At 39.5% G+C, this 22615-nt stretch overlaps 1 protein-coding gene across 1 annotated transcript in view; it reads left to right on the forward strand.

Annotated features, from left to right (window-relative positions):
- Window positions 1-7368: 7368 nt before the first annotated feature.
- Window positions 7369-22615, forward strand: part of LOC110968626 (junctophilin-1-like) — a 67427-nt gene continuing 52180 nt past the window's right edge. Inside the window, exon 1 of the mRNA XM_051953359.1 lies at window positions 7369-7955. Coding sequence (XP_051809319.1) covers window positions 7577-7955 — 379 coding nt within the window. The 5' untranslated portion in view covers window positions 7369-7576. The remainder of the gene's footprint in view (window positions 7956-22615) is intronic.

Here is a 22615-nt window from a genome sequence, read left to right on the forward strand (position 1 = left end):
TGTGTTAGTTTAAACAGGCATAATTATTTAACAGAACATGATATGGATGCAGACAGTTAGGCTGTGTGGGATAAAACAACTGCTCAGTCAAACAGAAACTTAATATTTAGGCTACTTCACAATGTCAAACATATCAACATTAAGTACCTCCATGAGATAATGTCGAGGTCTTACCTGTTTGAACAATGTCTTTATATTTCATCTTAAGTTCCTGCCCCGTATGCTTCTCCTCCTTGGAATTTCACCTAAATGAAATAACTTAATAGGCTACCATTCAGATGGTTTTTCCCTGTAATATTATTATGATTGCACAGGACTACATTTAAACTTACGCATTGACCTGGGCAGCAATGTTCTCCATGCCATCTCCCTCTTTTTTGCAGCTACAGCGTTGTTGCACTTCTTTCTAAAAACGTGTTTAAACTCGCCATATGAGCGTGTTAAAATTTCCAGTTCAAAAACGCAGCCTTTCGCTTCCCCGTTGCCATGGTGACTCATCAAATTGGAGCTCAATTGATGCCGTCTTTTCAGAGTTGTGGTGCACGTGCTTAACTCAGAGTTGAATAAACCAACTCAAATCACCCGCTGTGAAACCAAAAACTCAGAGTTTCCTATCTCAACTCTGAGTTGAGGATTAAACTCAGCGTTCGTTAAACCTGCTTCGTGAAACAGACCCCAGGTAGTTTAGAAACTGTAGCAACAAGGCTATTATGGGGAAAAGGCTGGAAAACCCAAGCATAGACTCACTGAAACTGGCAGACAAGTGAATGATTGAAAGAGATTTATTAAAACAAATAACTAAACCAATACATAAATAGAGAACTGAACTAGGAGGAAAGAACCAAACCAAAACTACTAAAACTCTACAAGCAAAACTTTAAGAACACAAAAACAGAAGTCTACAAAACTGAACTGAATTAACAAAACTAAGCTCAAGAGGGGTACTCACAATATGGGGGAACTGACAGCTGACAACAGGCTAAAACAGGCTAGGGGGAAAATCCATGAACAGACAACAGGAGCACAACAGAGTCCAAGAGGGGGGAAATCCAGGAGTGGGGAAAGCAGAAGAGTCAATGAGGCTGAAGCAGTCCAGAGGTGGGGAACTGAGTCAATGACCAGGGTTTAAATAGTGAACAGGAGATATTGTGGGCAGGTGAGCTGATTACTGCAATGTGAGTCATCTGCAGTGTAGACAGGTGATCAGGGAGAGCAAGACACAGGGACAAGAGAGACAAGAGGGAGAGAGATGACAGACAGAGAGAGCCAAAGGGTGACAGATCAAAACCGAATAGACAGATACACAAAGAGCAGGAGGAAAAAGGAGAGACCAAGAGGGAGAATGAAGGACAGAAACAGGAGCTGGAGCAGGGATCATGAAAAGGGCTTTACAAATGGTCTGTTGGGAAGTGCATCCAAAATTTTTGTACAGAAAACAAGACAAGTATGAAAGCCTTGTTGATTGTTCAGTTGCTGAGTAATGACATAGCATCATGACAGGATGAATATCTCCAAATTCAGAAATGATAAGTTGGCCAGCTTCTGACTGTTGACTGTTCATTCTTGTAGTTTGGTCCTAAGAGTGGTATTTTTCTTTTTAACCACTCTATCTGACTCGTTTAGAAAGCAAATAAGTGCATTTCCCAGAATCTCAAAGTCTTAAATCTTTATTGATCCCGCAGCAAGGAAATTTGTAACAAAATAAATAAATAAATGAAGAATACAATTAGATAAAATTTTAATTTGGTTGCCCCAGATTCCTTCTAAAACTCTTCTCTTGCAGGAGCTCAAAATAGATGTGAACCTCTGATACTCACTGATTGACTGACAGCTTTAAGATTTAGAATGCAGTCCATTTACAGTGAATTGTCCATAAGTGCTGCAAATACCACATTCAATTTGTTTGTTTTTTTTCCCCCCTGCAAGCCTCTGGTCAATTGTTGACCTACTTTTTCTCTTCAAAGCAACTGAAGGTGCATTTATGACACAGAGGGAATAAACATGTTCATCACCTCTTTTTGGGCTGTTCCATTTTCAATAACCATGCTTAACTGCAAAAGAAATTATTCACCTTTGTTGACCTTATGTGGCTTGTGGCTGATCAGCAACTTATGACCTATTCACACTGAGTCCAGCCTGTGTTTCGGCTGTGAGCAGGAAATGACACTGGTGTTCGAAATCAACCAAGTTTGTGGGCATGGCATTAGTAGCATACTTGATGGTTACAAGTATGCTGATTCCTTCCCACTTTGCCAACTACCTGCTCAGAGGGAATTCAAAGACAAGTTTGGATTGGTGGGCTTGCTTTTCTTAATAAAAAAAAAAAAAAAAAATTCTTGAAGTCTGTACCTTACTATTGGTGATCATAAATTGTCCATGGGTGTGAATGTGTGTGTGCTTGTTTGTCTCTATATGTAGCCCTGTGATATACTGGTGACCTGTCCAGAGAGTCCCATGCCTTCACCCTAAGTCAGCAGGGATAGGCTCCAGCCGCTCTGCGACCCTAATGACTATTAAGTCATGTATAGATTCAGGGATGGTTGGATGAACTGAACTGAATGTAGACTGAGGGAACAAACATATTTCTCCTTATAAATTCCTCTTTTCAAAAGAAAACAGAATTCCTGACATATTCTTTTTCCAGCTCATTTTCAGACTTCAAAGTCTATTTCACCCAGTTGGTGCCCTCCCTGTGTTCTTGTTTTGTTTAAATCCAGATGGCTTGTTGCTGCCATCTAGTGTTACAACTACAACAGATTCCACTTATGAGTGCTGCTGTAAAGGTCAAAACATTTGATTCTGATCTTCACAAAATCAGAAAAGGACTTAAACATGTAAAAACATATCAACTTCATGTGGGCCCCTAACACTAACAAGGTGCTATGTATGATATTTTAGCACTGTAAAAGCCTCACATGGCCTTTGATGTGATGTGACAGTATGCTAAAAGGTAAAAAGTTGACAGAGAATACACTTTATTTAAAGTACTTCTTGAAAGCATTTTTTCGTTGCACATACTGTATCTAGTATTGTAGTAATTGGTGTTTTTATTTGTTATGTATATGTATATTTCCCATTTATGTAAATGTATATGTACTGTATATGTAAATTTCACATGTGCACAAACACATTGACCACATATGACTTTAGTATAGTAAAGCTTAATAGCTGTCACAGTTCCCTGATGAGAATGTGGAGCAGCTGCTCAGCTGCAGCTCATCACCCATCCCCTCCTATATAAACTGGCGCCACATGGCATGTGATGTTGGCTCATTGTGGTTGTCTTCAGACAGAGACAGTGGCAGTGGCTATGGCAGACACCGGAGCAACCTGCCCTCCCTGCCAGAGATCCTCCAGATAGAGAACCTGGACCCCCCAGCAAACCTCCGGTTGAGGTTTTGACTAGCCGTCCTCCAGATAGAGGACAAGGACTCCCCTCCTCTTCGGACCAGCTCTGTACCCAGTCCTCCCCAGGAGCAGACACATGCAGCACGCACCCTCCGGAACACCGGATCTCCAGGAGCCCGACTGCCCCCTGCTCCAGTTTACCTGCTCACCGAGGAGGACTTGCAGTCTCCCCTGGAGAATCGCCAGACTGCCGCTCCCTCGGAGCCTGCCTCTCCCCCCTCCCTCTCTGTTAATGAGTTCTGGCCTAAGTTGACATATTTATTAGTTAATAGACATTTTTGTGAATAAAGAATTGTTTGGTTTAAATCTGCCTGTCGTTTGCTCTGCCGCTCTCACTTTGGGTTCTATTTTTCCCAGCTATGTAACAATAGCTGCAATATTGTTATAATTACTACAGCAGCTCAACACCTGTTATTTTAAAACATTTCTGTTAAATTTATTGTACACAAAAACATGCACTTCGACTAAAACATTGTTGCTCATTATTGATATTGTCTCATGACACAAAACTCTGTAATAATAGGAAGTTCTGAATTTTAGTCCTTTGCATTAGCCATCTTGGATGCTATCTTGAATAAACAAAATTTCTCACTGGAGATACATCCACATCAAACTAGATCTTATTACATACAAGTAATAAGCATAGAAAAAAGCTATTTCAGAGAATTAGGAGGTCACACCTGTTGGCTGCTGGACTATTGTCTCCTGATCCCGATCTTTGAGATAGGATTGAGACATCCCAAATATACACACTGCTCAAAAAAATTGCTGGGGGGGGGCGAATACTTTCACAAGGCACTGTATATATATATATATATATATATATATATATATATATATATATATATATATATATATATATATATATATATATATATATATACATATATATATATATATACACACACAGTTGCAACTGGTGAAAAATATTCTAGGTTTGGCTGTGCCATATCAAGTCAGTTTCAGTAACCATTCCGATACAATTGGACAGAAATGGCAGGATATCAGTGCTCTGTGAAATAATAATAATTTAATGCCAATGTTAATAACTTGAGGCATTTTTGCCCAAAACATGAACAACATATTGCGTAACCACAATTTTGGCAATAAATTATATATACAGCTGAGCACATGAAACAGTGCATTAGTGTTGAAATGACGACTCAAGTATTATGTTAAGTGTTAAGTATAGTAAGAAATTAATACAAGAATAGAAAAATACTGTACAGTAATTTATGATAAAGCTAACTGATCAGAACTGCAACAATTATGTGATTTTTCAATGAGCAGACAAAGAAAAATACAATCTGCAACAATTTTGATGATTTCAACATTTCAGTGAACAAGCCAGAAAATGATGAGCAGATTACATATACAATAATATATGCAAACACATACTATTTAGACAAAATATCAAAAAATTACGAAGTGCAATACATTCTTGGATGATGTCTTGTGCTAAAGTCAACTTTATACAAAGAAAAATCTGGTCAAGGGAATAAATGTGTGTGTATACAGACAGACAAAACTCTTCTGTTGAAGATTACTTTGTATGGATATGAAACAGGCCTGGACAAAAATGATGGTAACCCTTAACTTAATATTTTGTTCCACAACCTTTTAAACCAGTCACTGCAGTCAGGTGATTTCTATAACTCTCAGTGAGACTTCTGCATGTGTCGAGTCCTGGTGAGCAAACTGCTCCAACTGTCTCAGGTGTGAAGGCTGTCCTTCTCCAGACTGCATGTTTCAGTTCCTTCCACAGATGTTCAGTAGAATTCAGGTCAGGGCTCATTGGAGGTCACTTCAGAACAGTTCAGTGTGTTGTTTTTAGCCATTCTTCAGTGTGTAACTGTGCGTTTCAGGTCAGTGTCTAATCAGTGAGAACTGATTAATTAGAAATAAAGTTATACGCCATTTAAGGTTACTATATCCTTATGCGACAAGACTTTTGTCAAGGACTGCATATATATATATATATATATATATATATATACATACACATATATATATATACCGGGCTTCGCAAAAATTCTGTTACACTCGGTTTCATGATCTTTAGAGACGTTTACATGTCGGAGTGAAAAATTCCATTAAACAAATTGAAAGTTCTACCTTATAGGCAGGTGTCATTAATACAAATGTGTTCTCTGGTGAAGTTGTATCAAGATTGAAGTCAAAAGAGTTGAGATATCTGCTCTCCTTCGTGCTGGCCACAACACGTCTGACAGAGCCAAACAGCTGAACATCAGCCGGATGACCGTCCACAGAGTCGCGGAGAGGCTCAAGAATGGTAAAGACCTGAAAGATCTTCACCATTCTTGAGCCTATATATATGTATGCATGTATGTATATATATATATGCTCAAGCAGAACATTGCATTGTAACGAGATGATCTGTGTTATACGCTAAATCTGTCAACGTATACCATATGTGAACACATACACTGAAAACATATTAAAGTAGACACAATAATATGCATAGAGTCAATATGCTAGGGTGACCATATGTCCTCTTTTGCCCGGACATGTCCTCTTTTGAGAGGCTGTCCGGCCTGTCCGGCCTGTCCGGCCGGCGTTTATAAAGTCCTTCAAATGTCCGGGTTTTTGATCTTGCCTAGCTTGAGCGCGTCACAGACCAGTGTATTTATCATTCACGTTGAATGGTTCCTTTGGAAACACGCTCTGAGAGGCGGAGTTTGAGCCGAACCCCAGAACGCTCCACACTCACTCACTCCTCGCAGGCTGACAGGCAGGTAAGCACACTGCGAGAGAACACTCGAACCGAAAGAAAATGCCGAAAAGCAAATGTCATTTCACTGATGAAATGCGAAAAAAGTACCCCTGTTTTCTTCCAGGTCGTGTCAAATGGGAGGCAGAATATACAGTCTGCAAAGCTGGGACTTATGTCTCTGTAGCTAATAAGAGAAGGAAAAAGAAGGAAAAAGGACTGCTGACTTGAGGCATTATTTCTATATTTTTTTCATTTGCCATTAGACACATTATTTTGAAGAATGGGCTAACTGAACATTGAAGAATAGGCTACCTCTCTTTTTTCTTTTTGTTTAATATTTTGAGGCATTGTTTCTATTTTTACATAATTGATAATTGGGAGGTTATTTTGAAGAATAGTACTCAACCTCACTTTTCCTAACTAAGGTGTGTCAGACTTAAGAGAGATGATTATTTCTTATTTTGTTAAACATCTGAATACATGTGTTCCTACACAACTTGAGTCAATAACTATTAAAGACTAGAGCATGCCATATTTGTATGTGACTGATTATATTGTTTAGGAGAATTGCTTTAAATTAATAAATATATTATTTATAAAGCAACTGTTTGTGAGTGTTTTGGGCTATTTTTCTGTATATCCAGGTAAAGTGTTCTTTTCTGAGGAATTCAGAATATCTGTTTAACTGAGTTTGAAGCACAGAAAGCCCCCAGACCCATGGAAAACCCCTAAAAATTGGGAGGGGGGGACTGAAATTTTTTTGCGCGCGAGCTGGAAGTGTGTCCTCTTTTCAGAGAAACAGAATATGGTCACCCTACAATATGCTGAAAATTATACAGAATGTATAACTAAGTCTGTCACTCGGTTTGTGATTTTTCATGTTTCATATTTGTCTTTTTGGCTGAAATAAAGTTCATTGTATAGTGAAGACAGCCATTTATTTAATTTCAGCACATCAGGACATTTCAGCATCAATTGTCCAGAGGCCTTGACTGCCTCAGGAGCAGTCTGTGTAATTGCCAGCTTACACTCAGAAACAGAGGAGGCATTAGTGGACAGATGGATTTGCAATAGGCTACTCAAAAACATAGTTTGAATTGCTGGCTATTATTCTTAAAAGTCAAACAGGAAGCACCGTATCATTTCATCACCCGTAGCTTAGGCAGTCTTCACTTCAGAAATAGAGTGGGGGAGTCTCCTAATACTCGGCAGTGGAACGCCTGCAGCCGTGGCGGCCGCCTCTCACCCTCCCACGCCTCGCTTTTAGTCACTGACACAGACCTGCCGATGAGTCCAGCCGCCATCACTACCTGTTCCCTCAACTGGTACTCTCACAGAGGTTTCCCTGCCATCATAACATCGCTTCTGAGAACAATTCGCACACTCTGGACTTAAACATAAGCCTCCAAGCAATACGCTACTCTCTGTTTCTGAATGACGGGCGGTCGGTTCGACTTTGATGATGGTGGCACCTACTGTGGAGGCTGGGAGGACGGCAAAGCCCACGGCCACGGTGTGTGCACCGGACCCAAGGGCCAGGGCGAATACTCTGGCTCATGGTCCAACGGTTTCGAGGTGGTTGGGGTCTACACCTGGCCCAGCGGCAACGTGTACCAGGGCTACTGGGCACAGGGCAAACGACACGGACTCGGTGTAGAAACCAAAGGGAGGTGGATTTACCGGGGAGAGTGGACTCACGGGTTTAAAGGCCGGTATGGTGTCCGGCAGAGTCTGAACACGCCGGCCAGGTACGAGGGGACCTGGAGTAACGGACTGCAAGACGGTTATGGCGTAGAGACGTATGGTGATGGAGGTGAGAGGGGGCGTCGTGAAATTTATGACCTAGGAACACCTGTTCCTACTGTCATAAATTTGGGAGTAGCTGTGGAGGTAATTTTGATCCAGCATGGTTATGCGAAATCATGAATGAATTGTAAGAAGCATTTCTGTTTCAGTTTGGAAAGTTGACATTTTGCGGAGACTTGTAGTTTTTGAGTGTTTTATTGGGGCATTCTAGAACACCATCCAGCATCATAGTTCTTAGCAGACATCGAGACAGCAATACGTATACAGTGAGTTTTGCTTGGACTAAGTCTGAACAGCCTATAAAGAATTATCAACGGAATGCAAATCTGAGGCAGTTAGCTTCCAATGTTTCAGGCTCCCTATCAGTTGTCTGTGAGGAGAGTTTGATTTTGTGTGACTGACTCCAGTAAAACACCAAAACAATGTCACTCTTCTAATCCATCATACTTTCCTGATTGCTGTTGAGTAGCAGTTACATTGACCTGGAACCAGTCATTTAGGAAGTACAACATACTAATGGTAATATTTTTAAAAAATGGGATCCTGACCTTTTTTTTTTCTTTTAAAAAAATCCTCTTCTCCCACTCTTTCCCGCTCTCTGCTTTTGTTATTATTTGTTGTAACAACCCAGATTGGCAGCAGTAGTTTGAATAATAGTACAATTAATGTTGTTTTGAGTCATGTAGGAAAATACAAAGTGCATAATTGAAAAATGCCAGTGTAATAACTTACTGACAACCTAGCACTGACCTAGCTGTTCACCACCGTTACACATGCAACTGATTTTTGTTTCTGGTTTTCAGTCCATTTTTTTATTGAGCCAAATCTAGAAAATGTGTTCACAGTACAGCAAACTTGATTAGATAATCTTGCCATGTTAATCATCAACTCATGACTGCTGCATGATCACAATGCATTTTAAAATAACTTTTTGCATTTGTGACACAAACTATCTATATTTACCTGACATTTCTTTTTCTGTTATTCAATTAATGATATTCTGCCATTTCATTTAACTATTTATTAAAGATTTAATAAGACCTTTAAACTTCTAGAAAAAGTTTGTTTTGTTAAGTTCATTATAGTTTAAGGAATACAGACTAACTTGTTTTAGCTTGTGATGGAGTTAGCTTAGCTAGCATTGCATGACCAGTGTTTCATACTTGGATATAACTGATGAAAACTTTGAGATGTGGTGGAAATGCTCAACTTTGTCTTTCCCTCTGAAGAATTTTCTGATTTTCTATTATATTTGGGAGCACTTGTCATCAGCATAAGCATGTATACAAAGATAATAATGTATATTCAACTGACAAAGTCAATGGAACACAAATTCCAGTTAGTTAATCATACAGAGTACTGCTCAGAGTGGGAAAACTTCTGTATAAAGTGGTCTGTGGCATTTGTCCAGTCTGAGAAAGTCCCCCTGATGACACCATCAACTTGGGCCTAAAGACTACATAGTCCTTGGGTCAGGACCCAAAATTTCAGATATTGGTACCACCTGAGGTGACCAGTTCTTTTTGGTATTTTTAACTTGCTATATGTCTCTAGTTCGCATTTTGATATGATAGCCCTTGCATACTCACAGCTAAATATATGTTATCACTCATTTAATGGACATGACCCACAATGAAATGCATGGAGTCTGAGCCAAAAGTCCTACCAACACGGCAGGACAATTTGATGGGATTTTTCTTCATTGCGAAAAAAATATGAAATGCCACATGCTACACATGACCTGAATAATAAATTTACAGCACAGAAAAATACTATAACAAACATGAGACTGAGAAAGATTTCGTTGCTATGGTAACAAGATTATCTGTAAGCAGGACGGGACAATAAAATTGTGAAAATTTGACAAACAATTTCAAAGTTAAATTCTATTGAAGTTTTAAAAAAAAGACAAACCATGTCTTGTGATTTGTGGTCAGTGTGACTATAATTTCCAGTTAAACATACAGAATACCTTTTATATGGTGTCAAAACTGTCAAAATTGCGATGCCATGTTCAAAATATAACCAAATTCTAACAGACTGCTACCAGAATTCATCATATGTCAAAACACTACTGCAAAGACAAAATTGCAATAGCCGCTCTTAGTGTATGCAAATATTACAACTTAATTTTTAACAAAATCCGCAGATGATTAGGCATTGATGATTCAATAGTATCAAAATATGTATCTTGAAATGAATTGTATTGACATCAAATTGTTGAATACGGCACAATAAAATGCAAATTAATTTAACAAGTCAAAGCTCTAACTGCAATCGATGCTAGAATGCACTTCCACACAACAAAAACTGTAAGAAAATTATCTTATTACAACTGTATTTTATTTTTTGAACTTGCAAAAGTGGAATTGCATTAAATCAGTTGTCCACTATATATTATATTTTTACATATTGAAATTGCTTGAACATTATAATGATTTCTGGTGTCTGAGGACTCTTAATTACTTTCATCATGTTAAGTATTATGCTCAGAATTTTTGAAACATCAGCTATATTGTCCTACAGTATATAAAATGGGATATGTTTTACCTCTGGTACTGTGACTTGTGCTTTAACCTTTAGACTTTCACAATGTGCAAAATGAATTCCCATATTGGCTCTGTTTTTAAATGAACAAATCTATGGAATACAAGACACTCAGGTGTTTTATTTTCTTCTTTGATTTTTTTTTTCCAGAGGTTAGCCCAGTTTCTTCCACATGAGTTTGTGGAGAAGGCTCATTCCACATAGCAAGATAGCAGCATGGAGTTATGTTTAGACCATCCCACAGACTTCCCAGTGTCTCAAGTTACTTCCATCTTTTAAAATAGCACATTCTCACATTCTCCAGCTGAAGCCAAAATGGACAGAGCCTGAGCTCTCCTAACCAGGCCACAAAGCTAACTGTTTTGTGACCTAATGACAGGCACTGGGGGTGGTCTTAAAATCAAAACTGTTGAATATCCATGCTGTCAAAATACCTAGATTCTAGCACACACAAAAGTTGACATATCAGTCCCTAAGTGAGCTGTACTGTTAGACACCATTTTAGTTTTGACTCAGAAATATTTCTTTTTTTTTTTTTTTTACAGAAGTACATCATAGAAATACAATTAGTTTTTTTAAAATATAATTTTACAGCAAAAGTTAAAGCATAATGGCCTCACTAAAATATTTATTGTTGTTGTTCGTAAGTATAGCTCTTCATATCTTGGATTTGATGAGTTTTTCTTTTCCGTGTTTGTCCATATTGTGCTTTATATGGTGTCTTGTTTTCTGGATTCAAGTGACTAATTGTTAGTCTTGTCAACCTTGCCACCAGAAAACTTCAGGATCCATGCAGTTAAAGAATTTATCTTAGTAATAATGTTCATCGTAAAAAAAATAGGGTTTTGGCACCACTGATGTTTCACACAGTACACATTTTCTAATGTGGGTTGTCTGATGTGGTTTAGCAAAAAACACAGGGCGAATAAAGCGAATAATGCATTCCATTTCGGTGTTTGAATCTCTAGGGCTGGACCCGAATATCCGAATATTCGGTCCCAACAGTGGTATCTGGATATTAATTTTGAGATCCGAATATTCGCCTCCCCCAACACTGGAGGGAGAGTGAACGGTATTCGTCTCACGAATTCGCACAACGTGTCCTCCTGTTGGGTGGTACTATACGAAACTATCCTAAAAATCACCTGCCGCACAACCCCTGCACTGCAAATCTTTTTCCAATGGTGAATTTAGAAAAGACCGTATTATGAAAATACTTGAGAATATTTGCCCTGAGAAGAAGCAAGAGTTTGCCAAAGTTAGCCTGGCACGAAACACTGTAGCGCTGCAAATTGAAGATGTTTCAGCAGACATGAAAAGACAGTTGGTGGGCAAAGGAGCAAATTCTGGCTTCTTTTCAATAGCACATAATGACAGCACAGAGGCATTGATACTGCTCAGTTGCTTATTATTTTGAGAGGGGTGGATGATGAGATTAATGTGACTGATTAGCTTCTTGACCTCCAGAGCCTTATTATGGACAGAGCAAGAGGAACAGATTTTTTTGTTTCTGTTAGTTATGCTGTGGGTGATATGAAACTGCCCTGGAAAAGTCACTGGGATTATTACTGATGGCACACCTGCCATGGCTGACGAATGAAGTGGCCATCAACTCTAATCTGCAACAAGGTGAGTGAACAAGGAGGCAAAGCCATTAAGCTTCATTGTATCATTCATCAACAAGCTCTCTGTGCTAAACATTTCAAATATGACCATGCCATGAAGCCAGTGGTCAAGACTTAATTTCATTTGCTCGAAAGCCCTGTCCCACCGCCAGTTTAAACTGTTTCTACTGGACATCCAGGCCGAGTATGGTGATGTTTTATATCACACTAATATAAGGTGGCTGAGTCGGGGGTGTGCGCTGCGGTGTCTCTTCTCTCACAGGAGGGAAACTGGACAATTTTTGGCAGATAAGGGACAACCGATGTCAGAACTATCTGATTGTGTTTGGCTGATTTGGGATTTTTAGTTGATAAACAAAGCATCTGAATGTGTTGAGCACGAGTCTTCAGGGCCAAGATGCAGGTGAACCAGCTGTATTCACACATCAAAGCATCTGAAACAAAGCTGCAGCTTTTCCAATGGCACTTGTCACAAACACAGCCGTACATTTTTCAGCGCTGCGGGAAATAATGAACAGTTTTCCTCAGGACAACTGTTCATTACTGATACTGTCAAATCTCGTGACAGTATCAGGGCTCCAGACTGCGACTAAATGGTCGCATTTTGCGACCAAAATTTGAGCGATTGCGAGTAAATTTTTCATCTACTCACTCATGTGCGACCAGTAAATTTGCCAATTTTTTAAAAAATTACTATTGAATATTTTTTGTTGCCGACAAACTTGTGCTCCACACTTCAGCCCAGTAGACAGTAATGCGCAAATGAGCTGGTCAACTGACAATCTCCAGAAGAAGAAGAAAGGAGACGAACACCAAAGAAGAAGAAGGCGGGCCAATGTGTGTGAGAGCAGGGGGCGAATGACGGTGAAGCCATAAATATCTATGGCTTCATATCTATGGGTGAAGCTCTTGATGTTTCACAAAGCCTTCATTTACGTTCAGCCTTTTGAACACAAATTCACCTTCCTGTCCTTCCCTCCTTTCTTGTCCTCATTCCAGCTGCTTCTAAGTTTAGACACATCCTTTGCTAGACAGCAACAGCGTTGAACCGTTTTCTTTGATCTTTACGTGGATTTTCGGACTTTTCAGCAGCGTCTTTGTCATGTCAAGAAACCTCATCTTAGAGAAACATTTCCTGTGCCGCTGGAATGGTTACAAAATAAAAGCCCGTAGCATTAAAAATACGTCTTCAAAATAAAAGCCTGGAGGAAACGGTTATTTTAACACTAGCAAAACAAAGTCTTATCAAAATTGATGAACTGATCAACAGACCTTTATAAGAGTAATTTACACGTGATTCGGTATAAATACATAACGTGCACAGACATAACACATACCTGTGCTCAGCACAAGGTCATTTTTATTACAGATTTCATCCGTCTGAAATTATACATCAACTGAGCAGCCTTGGTGGAGTACTGCGCACTCTGAGTGCTTTTCTTGTTATGTTGTGTCAACTGCTGCACAGTAAAATGTAAATTGAAAACATAATTTCTGCATTTATTGTGCAAGTATTTTTCAGTAATATAGTGAAAATGAGAGGAAATGTGAATATTTACTTTGCAAGTCGATTTTGGTGTGCGCCCCTAAATTTCCTGCTTGCGCTCTTAAAATTTTAAGTTAGGGGCCACTGTGCTCCTAGGAAAAAAAGTTTATCTGGAGCCCTGAGTATCAGTGCGCAAACGAGGAGGTATGCAGCAGACATCGCATCTCTGGCTGGGGAATTTCAACTGTGCTTTCAAGATTTTGCAAGTATTGAAAAGGACATCAGGCTCTTCTTCTCTCCATTCTCCACCGACCCCAATGATGCTCCGGATCACCTGCAGCTGGAGCTTATTGACCTGCGGTGTGACAGTGAGTTATGCAGTCGTCACCAACAGCTCTCGCTTGTTAACTTTTACCGTCAACTTGAAAAAGGCCGGTTTCAAGTTATTCAAATGTTTGCTACGTTTATTTGACTCGACATATCTACGTGAGAAAATATTTTCTGTGATGAACTTTAATAAGAACCGTGTTAGGACAAGACTAACTGACTCTCACTTGCGTGACATTTTGCGCATCAACATCACAGCCTTTGAACCAGACCTGGCCCATGTGATGCACTCCAGAGCTCAGTATCATCCCTCACAACAAAGGGATTTGGTTCTAAATCTCTCCTCTCCTCTCCTATTTCTATCCCAGCTGAGTAAAGCCCTCCATCTAACTCATTGTTTTGATTGTGTTTATGTGCCACTTCAGAGCTGGGTAGTCTGGATGGTGTTGTATGGAGCAGTCATATGTTTTCTGTGTATGGGGATGATGTAAAGTTGTTCCTCTGTTCGCCTTTTGCTCCTTTTCTCTTTGCTTGTGATGTAATTCTGCACCTTTCTGCACTCCCTGTTCTCGTGAATGAATTACATTTTTTTCCACTGGCAAAACATTTTTGCAAGAAAATTATTTGTTTGGTTATCTGAGAAGAATATATTGTAAAATTGCAGTTAATTTAATTTGTTTTGTGTTGGTCAAAATCATGAATATATCTGAACACATGGAATTTGCACTTCATTAAAAGTTGAATGTTGGTGTTTTTTTGTTCCTGTTCATGTCTTAGGCAATGTTAATTTCCAATAACATTTAATGTTAAAAATGAACCTGAATCCAGATTTTTTTCCTCAGTTCAGCTCATTTCATTTTATTTGGCCTTTGGATATTAAAAAACAGAGTGAGCTTGGTAAGATCTATTTAGACTTGCCATACATTAAAAAAAACTGCATTTATTAATAAGACAAAAACTTTTCTGAAAAAAACTCCGCTCTTCATCAACATGCTTTGGTTTATGCTGACCTTACACTCCCGGTGCTTTGGTCACCCTTAATGGAGGGATGTCCCTTTATACAGAGAGAAGTGCTGATCTGTCCACTGTACTCTCTGATCACTCCTTTTAAAGTTGATGGAAACTTTTCATTTTGTACATGTTCAAAATGAAAAATGTGTCATTTGCAATAAAATTTCCATCAAATGTGCATTTGATTTCAATGGTTCAAAGAATGTCAGGCAGAATGGTTGGCCCTCATGCATGCTGACTCTTCAAATCTGGCCCTCTTTGAAAAAAATTTGGACAGACTTGGCTTACAGGGACACTTGGACTTGGAGTGAAGCCCTAATTAATTTTTTTATACTCTTTTGCTTATCTGGCAATAGCAAAAGTCTATTGGATGCTTTTGTAAATGTAGAGGGTTTATTTGAGTGCCAAGCAGCAAAACTCCTCAGGCTCCCACTGTATTTCTACCCTTTTCTTATGTAGCACCTATTTCTTCTTCCTTCTTCTGCTAATGGAGCATCATCAAGAAATGTGACAGAAAGGCTTGAACTTTGGCACACTTATTGGGACATTCCCAAATTCTTTTCAGCAAGTTTCATGTCTGTTATTTGAGCACTTTAGTGCCACCAGTGGATAGCAGTTAGAGGTGTGTTTATGCATGTCTTTTTTTGAACCACATACCCAGTTTTCAGAATTGGCTTTGCATTCAATTCCTTGGATCAAGCTCAGTACCCTATTTTGAAGTGCAAATGTATTTGCATTAAACCACTAGGTGCACTGCAATATGCAAAATTAATTTTGCCCACTTAGGGCTGGGCGATATGACTATAGATATCGTCTGGACGATAGAAAATGTCTATCGTTTTATGTGAAGATCCTATCGTTTATATCGCAGTGTCGCAAAACACGTTTTACAGCAGTATTTTACGTCACCGACGTGCCTTACGGCAAGCCCAGGCACGCGGCAGTGTTGCCAACTTAGCGACTTTCTCGCTAAATCTAGCGACTTTCCAAAGAGTCCTAGCGACCTTTTTTGTCAAAAGTGACTAGCAACAAATCTAGCGACTTTTTCTGTCGTTTTGGAGACTCTGACAGGAAAACTCGGATCATTCTACAGTTACTGTCCTCAACAAGCAGCAGGTGCTGCTGTAAGCTCCTCCCTGTCCCAAACCACAGGCTGTCAGTCCAGTTCCGCAGCAGTTCCAGTGTCTGATTAAGGGAGACCCACATCACTCCGCGGCCAGACGACAGATGAATTGCGCATGCGCAAAGTCACTACAGATCCCATCCAGACTTATGGAGAGAAATATAAATGAAAATGTTTTCTTCACTGTCATACTAAAATAAACCACAGAATTTAGCCTCTAGTTCAAAAACATATTTTGGGTGTTTTTAAGTCAAAATATTTTTATTGAAGTTTTTACCAAACAAATTATTTGCACCGCACAGGAATAGTAGAAAAAAATATAGTACATTAAAAAAAAAAACTTCATTTGTGCAGATTACAAGGCAAGATCACAAACAAACAAGAAAGAGAAGAAAGAAAGAAAAAAAAGAACACAATCCCCCACCCTCCCCCCACCACTGCCAGTGACTCTAGCAAATGAGCACAGATTTGTCGAGTATACTTGAGTAAATGAGTTGAGAACTGCAGTCCATACTAAGGAAATGAAAGGTAAGTAAGTAAACAATTATAGTGGTTGTTTCAAATGGAATGAAACACGTTTAGAAATGGGCCCCACATGTCATTAAAGCTTCTTGCTGAGAATTTAAGTACGCATCTGTGCGCACAAACCAAAGATCCAGAGTTACATAAAAAACGATTGGAATTTAAGACCAGATTTGACCTGCTAACTACTTACTCTGCTGAATACTTACTTTTAAAGCAGAAGACCAGGTTTTATGTTCACAGGGATAAATCTGACAAGATGATGGCAAACCTCCTTAAAGGCTCCAGTGCCAGACAAAGCATTTCTAACATTCAGTTGCCAAATGGCCACATTACCTCTGATCACTTGGAAATCAACAAAGCTTTTAGAGACTTCTATTACCAAGTTTACTCTTCAGAGTCCCAAGCTGATGACAAAGAAATTTCAGACTTTTTAAACAATCTTAACATCCCCAAACTTTAACCTAATGCCATGCAAAATTTGGAGGAGCCCATCTCTGAGCATGAAATTAGCTTGGCTATTTCTTCAATGAAGTCTGGTAAATGCCCTGGACCTGACGGTCTTCCTACAGAATTCTTTAAGAAATTCTCTCCACTTTTATCCCCGTACTTATGCTTGGTCTTTTCAGACTCTTGTAAGCTAGGCCTACTTCCCAGTTCCCTCTCTGAAGCATGTATCACTTTAACCCTTAGGGCCCTGGGGGGGGTTGAGGTCCGTTTTTGACAAATTCTGATTTTACCTTTATATTTCATCTTAAAAGCTGTTGATCTTGCTTTGCTTGGTATCTTTTTTTTCAGCACAACCTCACCTGTGTGATTCTATAATTATTTAGACATTTTGATATAATGTATGAACACACTTGACCTAAAATAGCAGAAAAAATACAAAGTCCGAGTAGAAAAAAGTTAGATTTTTTTGCTGTGGACACCATAAACATGTGTAATGAATCTTTTTCAGAACTTATAATGTAAATATAAATTGTTTGTCATAAAATAATGTACAAATTTAGCAGTAAACACAGTTGTATACCACTATTTGCACTAAAATGCAGGACTCTTTTTAGGCGTTTTTGCACAACTATTTACAAAATCATAAGGAGTCACAATAAAATTTTACATAAATGAATTTGTACCATTCCAAAAAGCTTTTTCTGTCCGCTACAATCTATACAATGACAAAAATAATGGAAACAGGCTTTAGGACCACAGGGAGAATCCAGAGTCCTGGTGTTCTCCATTGCTAGAATATGTTTATTATGAATATTATTATTGTTGTTGTTGTTTTATTATTATTATTTTATTTTATTATAATAATAATTATTATTATTGTTATTATTATTATTAGTAGTAGTAGTAATATACTACATCTGAAACAAAATCTTCATTTTCTGTGCATCTTTGGTGTCAGCAGAGAGAGTGATCTGTGGCCAAAGCCAGTGAAGGACGTGCTGCTCTCCCAAAGAGTGATAACTATCACCTGACTAAAAAAAAAATGATAGAAAGTTCCAAATCTGCACTTTGGCCATCTTTCCTCTTTGTATTTCTAGAATATTCCACTCTCTTACTATGAACACAGAGACTGGGGGCGTGTCTGTGCGGCCGCTCCCCGTCAGAGCGTCTCTGTCACTCAGCTCCAAGTTTCTCAGTCACCTTTGGGGAAATCTAGTTCACGTTTTTACTCCAGAGAACGCCAGGTTTGTGAAAATCTGGTCTACATTTTCCTTCCTACACCAAGCATAACTCCAAAGGTCTGTGTTTCTCGCCAGATGCTTTCAGCAGAGAGTACTCTCCGCTGAGTCCAAAGTTCAAAGTTTCGCCGTGCATAAAAGACGCTGGAAATAGCTCTGGTGAAGTTCGGTAAAAAATGTGGCGTTAATTATTGATCATATCTCTGGTTGTACTTGGCCGATCAAAATGATTCAAAAACTGGTAGAAAGTTTAAAATCTGCACTTTCAGCACACATTTAAAGGGAGACTCGCCGACGCTTCATTTTCCTGCTTTGTTTTGATTACAGTGGCGCAACAAGAAAATGCTCCAGAGCGTTTTCAGGTGGCAAGGGTTAATAGCTAAAAAAGAGAAAGATCCAACTCATTGTGCCTCCTACAGGCCTATCTCCCTTTTAAATACAGATGCTAAAATACTAGCTAAACTCCTAGCACATAGACTCGAAACCCCTCTTCCCTCGATATCTGCAGATCAAACTGGGTTTATAAAAAACAGATATGCCTATTTTAACATCCGCAGGCTCTTGGATGTGGTGTACTCTGCCTCTGATGAAGTCCCTGAATGTGTGGTCTCTCTCGACGCTGAGAAGGCGTTCGACCACGTAGAGTGGAGATACCTTTTTGCTGTCCTGGACTCATTTGGGTTTGGACCAAAATTCATTAACTGGATCAAATTGCTATATTCTAATCCCTTAGCTTCCATCCATACCAACTCACAGCTGTCAAAGTCGTTCAGCTTGCACTGTGGCACTCGTCAGGGGTGCCCACTTAGTCCCTTACTTTTTTATTTAGCCATTGAACCTCTCGCTACTGCTTTACGTGAATGTGAGCACTTCTCAGGAATTATTAGGATCAAACGGGAACACAAGATTGCGATCTATGCTGATGACCTTTTACTTTTTGTGTCAAATCCAACCACTTCTCTGCCTCCAGTCTTGTCCCTGCTTCATCAACTTGGTCAACTTTCAGGATATAAATTAAATCTTAACAAGAGTGAGATTTTTCCAATTAATAGCAAATTACAAACAACTACACTCACCAGTGTTCCTTTTACAATCAGGGGCTATAAATTTTCATATTTGGGGATCACAATTACTCGTAATTTCAAAGACCTATATAAAGAAAATTTGGGGGCAATGCTGGACCAGGTAAAACAAACACTAACAAAATGGTCCCCTTTGTCGACCTCTCTTGTGGGGTGCATTAATTCAATTAAAATGATGATTCTACTCAAATTTTTATATCTTTTTCAGGCTCTCCCGCTCTTTATCTTGAAGTCCTTTTTCAATCAACTTGATTCTCTTATCTCCTCTTACATCTGGCGCGGTAAATGCCCCAGACTTAACAAAACCCACCTTCAAAAGAATAAGACCGATGGCAGCCTGGCACTCCCCAATTTTTGCTTTTATTATTGGGCCGCAAACATAAGATGCTTGTCTTTCTGGTCTTTTTTTCATGACCGCCCAGACCCTCCGGACTGGGTAACCATGGAATCATATTTAGATAACAACTGTGCTGTCCTCGATGCCTGGCTCAGCATTTTGACAGTCAGATGATAGATAGATACACACGTGTACAAAATTGTTGGTACCCCTCAGTTAAAGAAGGAAAAACCCACAATTCTCACTGAAATCACTTGAAACTCACAAAAGTAACAATAAATAAAAATTTATTGAAAATTAAATAATCAAAAACAGCCATTACTTTTGAATTGTTGATTAACATAATTATTTAAAAAAACAAACTAATGAAACAGGCCTGGACAAAAATGATGGTACCTCTATAAAAGATTGAAAACTATTTGACCAGAGTGACATGATTAACTCAGGTGTGTCATTTAATTGACATCACAGGTGTTTCCAAACTCATAATCAGTCAGTCTGCCTATTTAAAGGGAGACAAGTAGTCACCCTGCTGTTTGGTGAAAAGGTGTGTACCACACTGAACATGGACAACAGAAAGCGAAGGAGAGAATTGTCCCAGGACATCCGAAAAAAAAATTATAGACAAACATCTTAAAGGTAAAGGCTATAAGACCATCTCTAAACAGCTTGAAGTTCCTATGACAACAGTGGCTCATATTATTCAGAAGTTCAAGACCCACGGACAGTAGCCAACCTCCCTGGACGTGGCCGCAAGAGGAAAATTGATGACAAATTGAAGAGACGGATCGTTGGAATTGTATCCAAAGAGCCCAGAGCAACCTCCAAAGAAATTAAAGGTGAACTCCAAGGCCAAGGTACATCAGTGTCAGATCGCACCATTCGTCGTTGTTTGAGCCAAAGTGGACTTCATGGGAGACGACCAAGGAGGACACCACTGCTGAAAAAAACTCATAAAAAAGCGAGACTGGAATTTGCAAAAATGCATTTTGACAAGCCACAAAGCTTCTGGGAGAATGTCCTTTGGACAGATGAGACCAAACTGGAGCTTTTTGGTAAGACACATCAACTCTATGTTCGTAGACTCAAAAACCAAGCATACGAAGAAAAGAACACTGTCCCTACGGTGAAACATGGAGGAGGCTCAGTAATGTTTTGGGGCTGCTTTGCTACATCTGGCACAGGGTGTCTTGAAAGTGTGCAAGATACGATGAAATCTGAAGACTATCAAGGCATTCTGGAGAGAAATGTGCTGCCTAGTGTCAGAAAGCTTGGTCTCAGTCGCAGGTCATGGGTCTTCCAACAGGACAACGATCCAAAACACACAGCCAAAAACACCCAAGAATGGCTGAGAGAAAAGCGTTGGACTATTCTAAAGTGGCCTTCTATGAGCCCAGATCTGAATCCCATTGAACATATGTGGAAGGAGCTGAAACATGCCATTTGGAGAAGACACCCATCAAACCTGAGACAACTGGAGCTGTTTGCTCATGAGGAGTGGGCCAAAATACCTGTTGACAGCTGCAGAACGCTCATTGACAAATACAGAAATCGTTTAATTGCAGTGATTGCCTCAAAAGGTTGTGCAACAAAATATTAAGTTATGGGTACCATCATTTTTGTCCAGCCCTATTTCATTAGTTTGTTTTTTTAAATAATTATGTTAATCAACAATTCAAAAGTGATGGCTGATTTTGATTATTTAATTTTCAATAAATTTTTATTTATTGTTACTTTTGTGAGTTTCAAGTGATTTCAGTGAGAATTGTGGGTTTTTCCTTCTTTAACTGAGGGGTACCAACAATTTTGTCCACGTGTGTAGATAGATAGATAGATACTTTATTAATCTCCAAGGAGAAATTCACAATACCAGCAGCATGAAAGGCAGAGAACATGAGAGCATGTAAGTTACAAATAAGACTATATACAAATAAGACTATAAAAATATATATATATATATATATAAACATCTAAACATCTGGCAGTTCAACAGTGCAGTAATGCAGTTGTGCAAAAGACCGTGTGTTTCAGTCTGTTTTTTCACACTTTAGTCCAGCATGTAGATGTGAGTGTGTGTGTGTGTGTGTGTGGTAAGGTGCGTGTGTGTGTGTGGTGTTAGTGTGTAGTGAGTCCGGAGTTTTTTTATTTATTTTGTCCATTTTATCACCCTCCCCGGTTGGTGTTGAAGAGCCGGATGGCATGGGGGAGGAACGATTTCTTCAGTCTGTCTGTGGAGCAGGACAATGACAGTTGTCTGTCACTAAAGTTGCTCCTTTGTCTGGAGATGCTGCTGTGCAGAGGATGACTTGGATTGTCTATGATGGACTGGAGCCTGTTCAATGTCCGTTGCTCTGCCACTGATGTTAGACTGTCCAGCTCTGTGCCAACAACAGAGCCAGCCTTCCTCACCAGTTTTTCCAGGCGTGCAGCATCCTTCTTTTTCAAGCTGCTTCCCCAGCACACTACTGCGTACATGAGGGCGCTCGCTACTACAGACTGATAAAAGATCTGTAGCAGCTTCTTGCAGATGTTGAAGGATGCCAGCCTTCTGAGGAAGTACATGCAGCTCTCTCCCTTTCTACACAGAGCATCAGTGTTGGCAGTTCAGTCCAGTTTGTCATCCAGCTGCACTCCCAGGTATTTGTAGGTGTGGACCACATCCACGCGGTCCCCTTTGATCATGACCGGTTCTGGATGCGGCCTGGGTCTCCTAAAGTCCACCACCATCTCCCTGGTCTTGGTGGTATTGAGTAGCAGGTGGTTGGAGTCACACCATGTGACGAAGTCCTGGATCAGTTTCCTGTACTCATCCTCCTGTCCACCCCTGATACACCCTACGATGGCTGTGTCATCTGCGAACTTCTGCACATGGCAGAGCTCCGTGTTGGACTGAAAGTCGGACGTGTACAGGGTGAACAG

Source organism: Acanthochromis polyacanthus, chromosome 9 (assembly GCF_021347895.1).
Source record: "Acanthochromis polyacanthus isolate Apoly-LR-REF ecotype Palm Island chromosome 9, KAUST_Apoly_ChrSc, whole genome shotgun sequence".
In the NCBI taxonomy this organism is placed as follows: domain Eukaryota; kingdom Metazoa; phylum Chordata; class Actinopteri; family Pomacentridae; genus Acanthochromis; species Acanthochromis polyacanthus.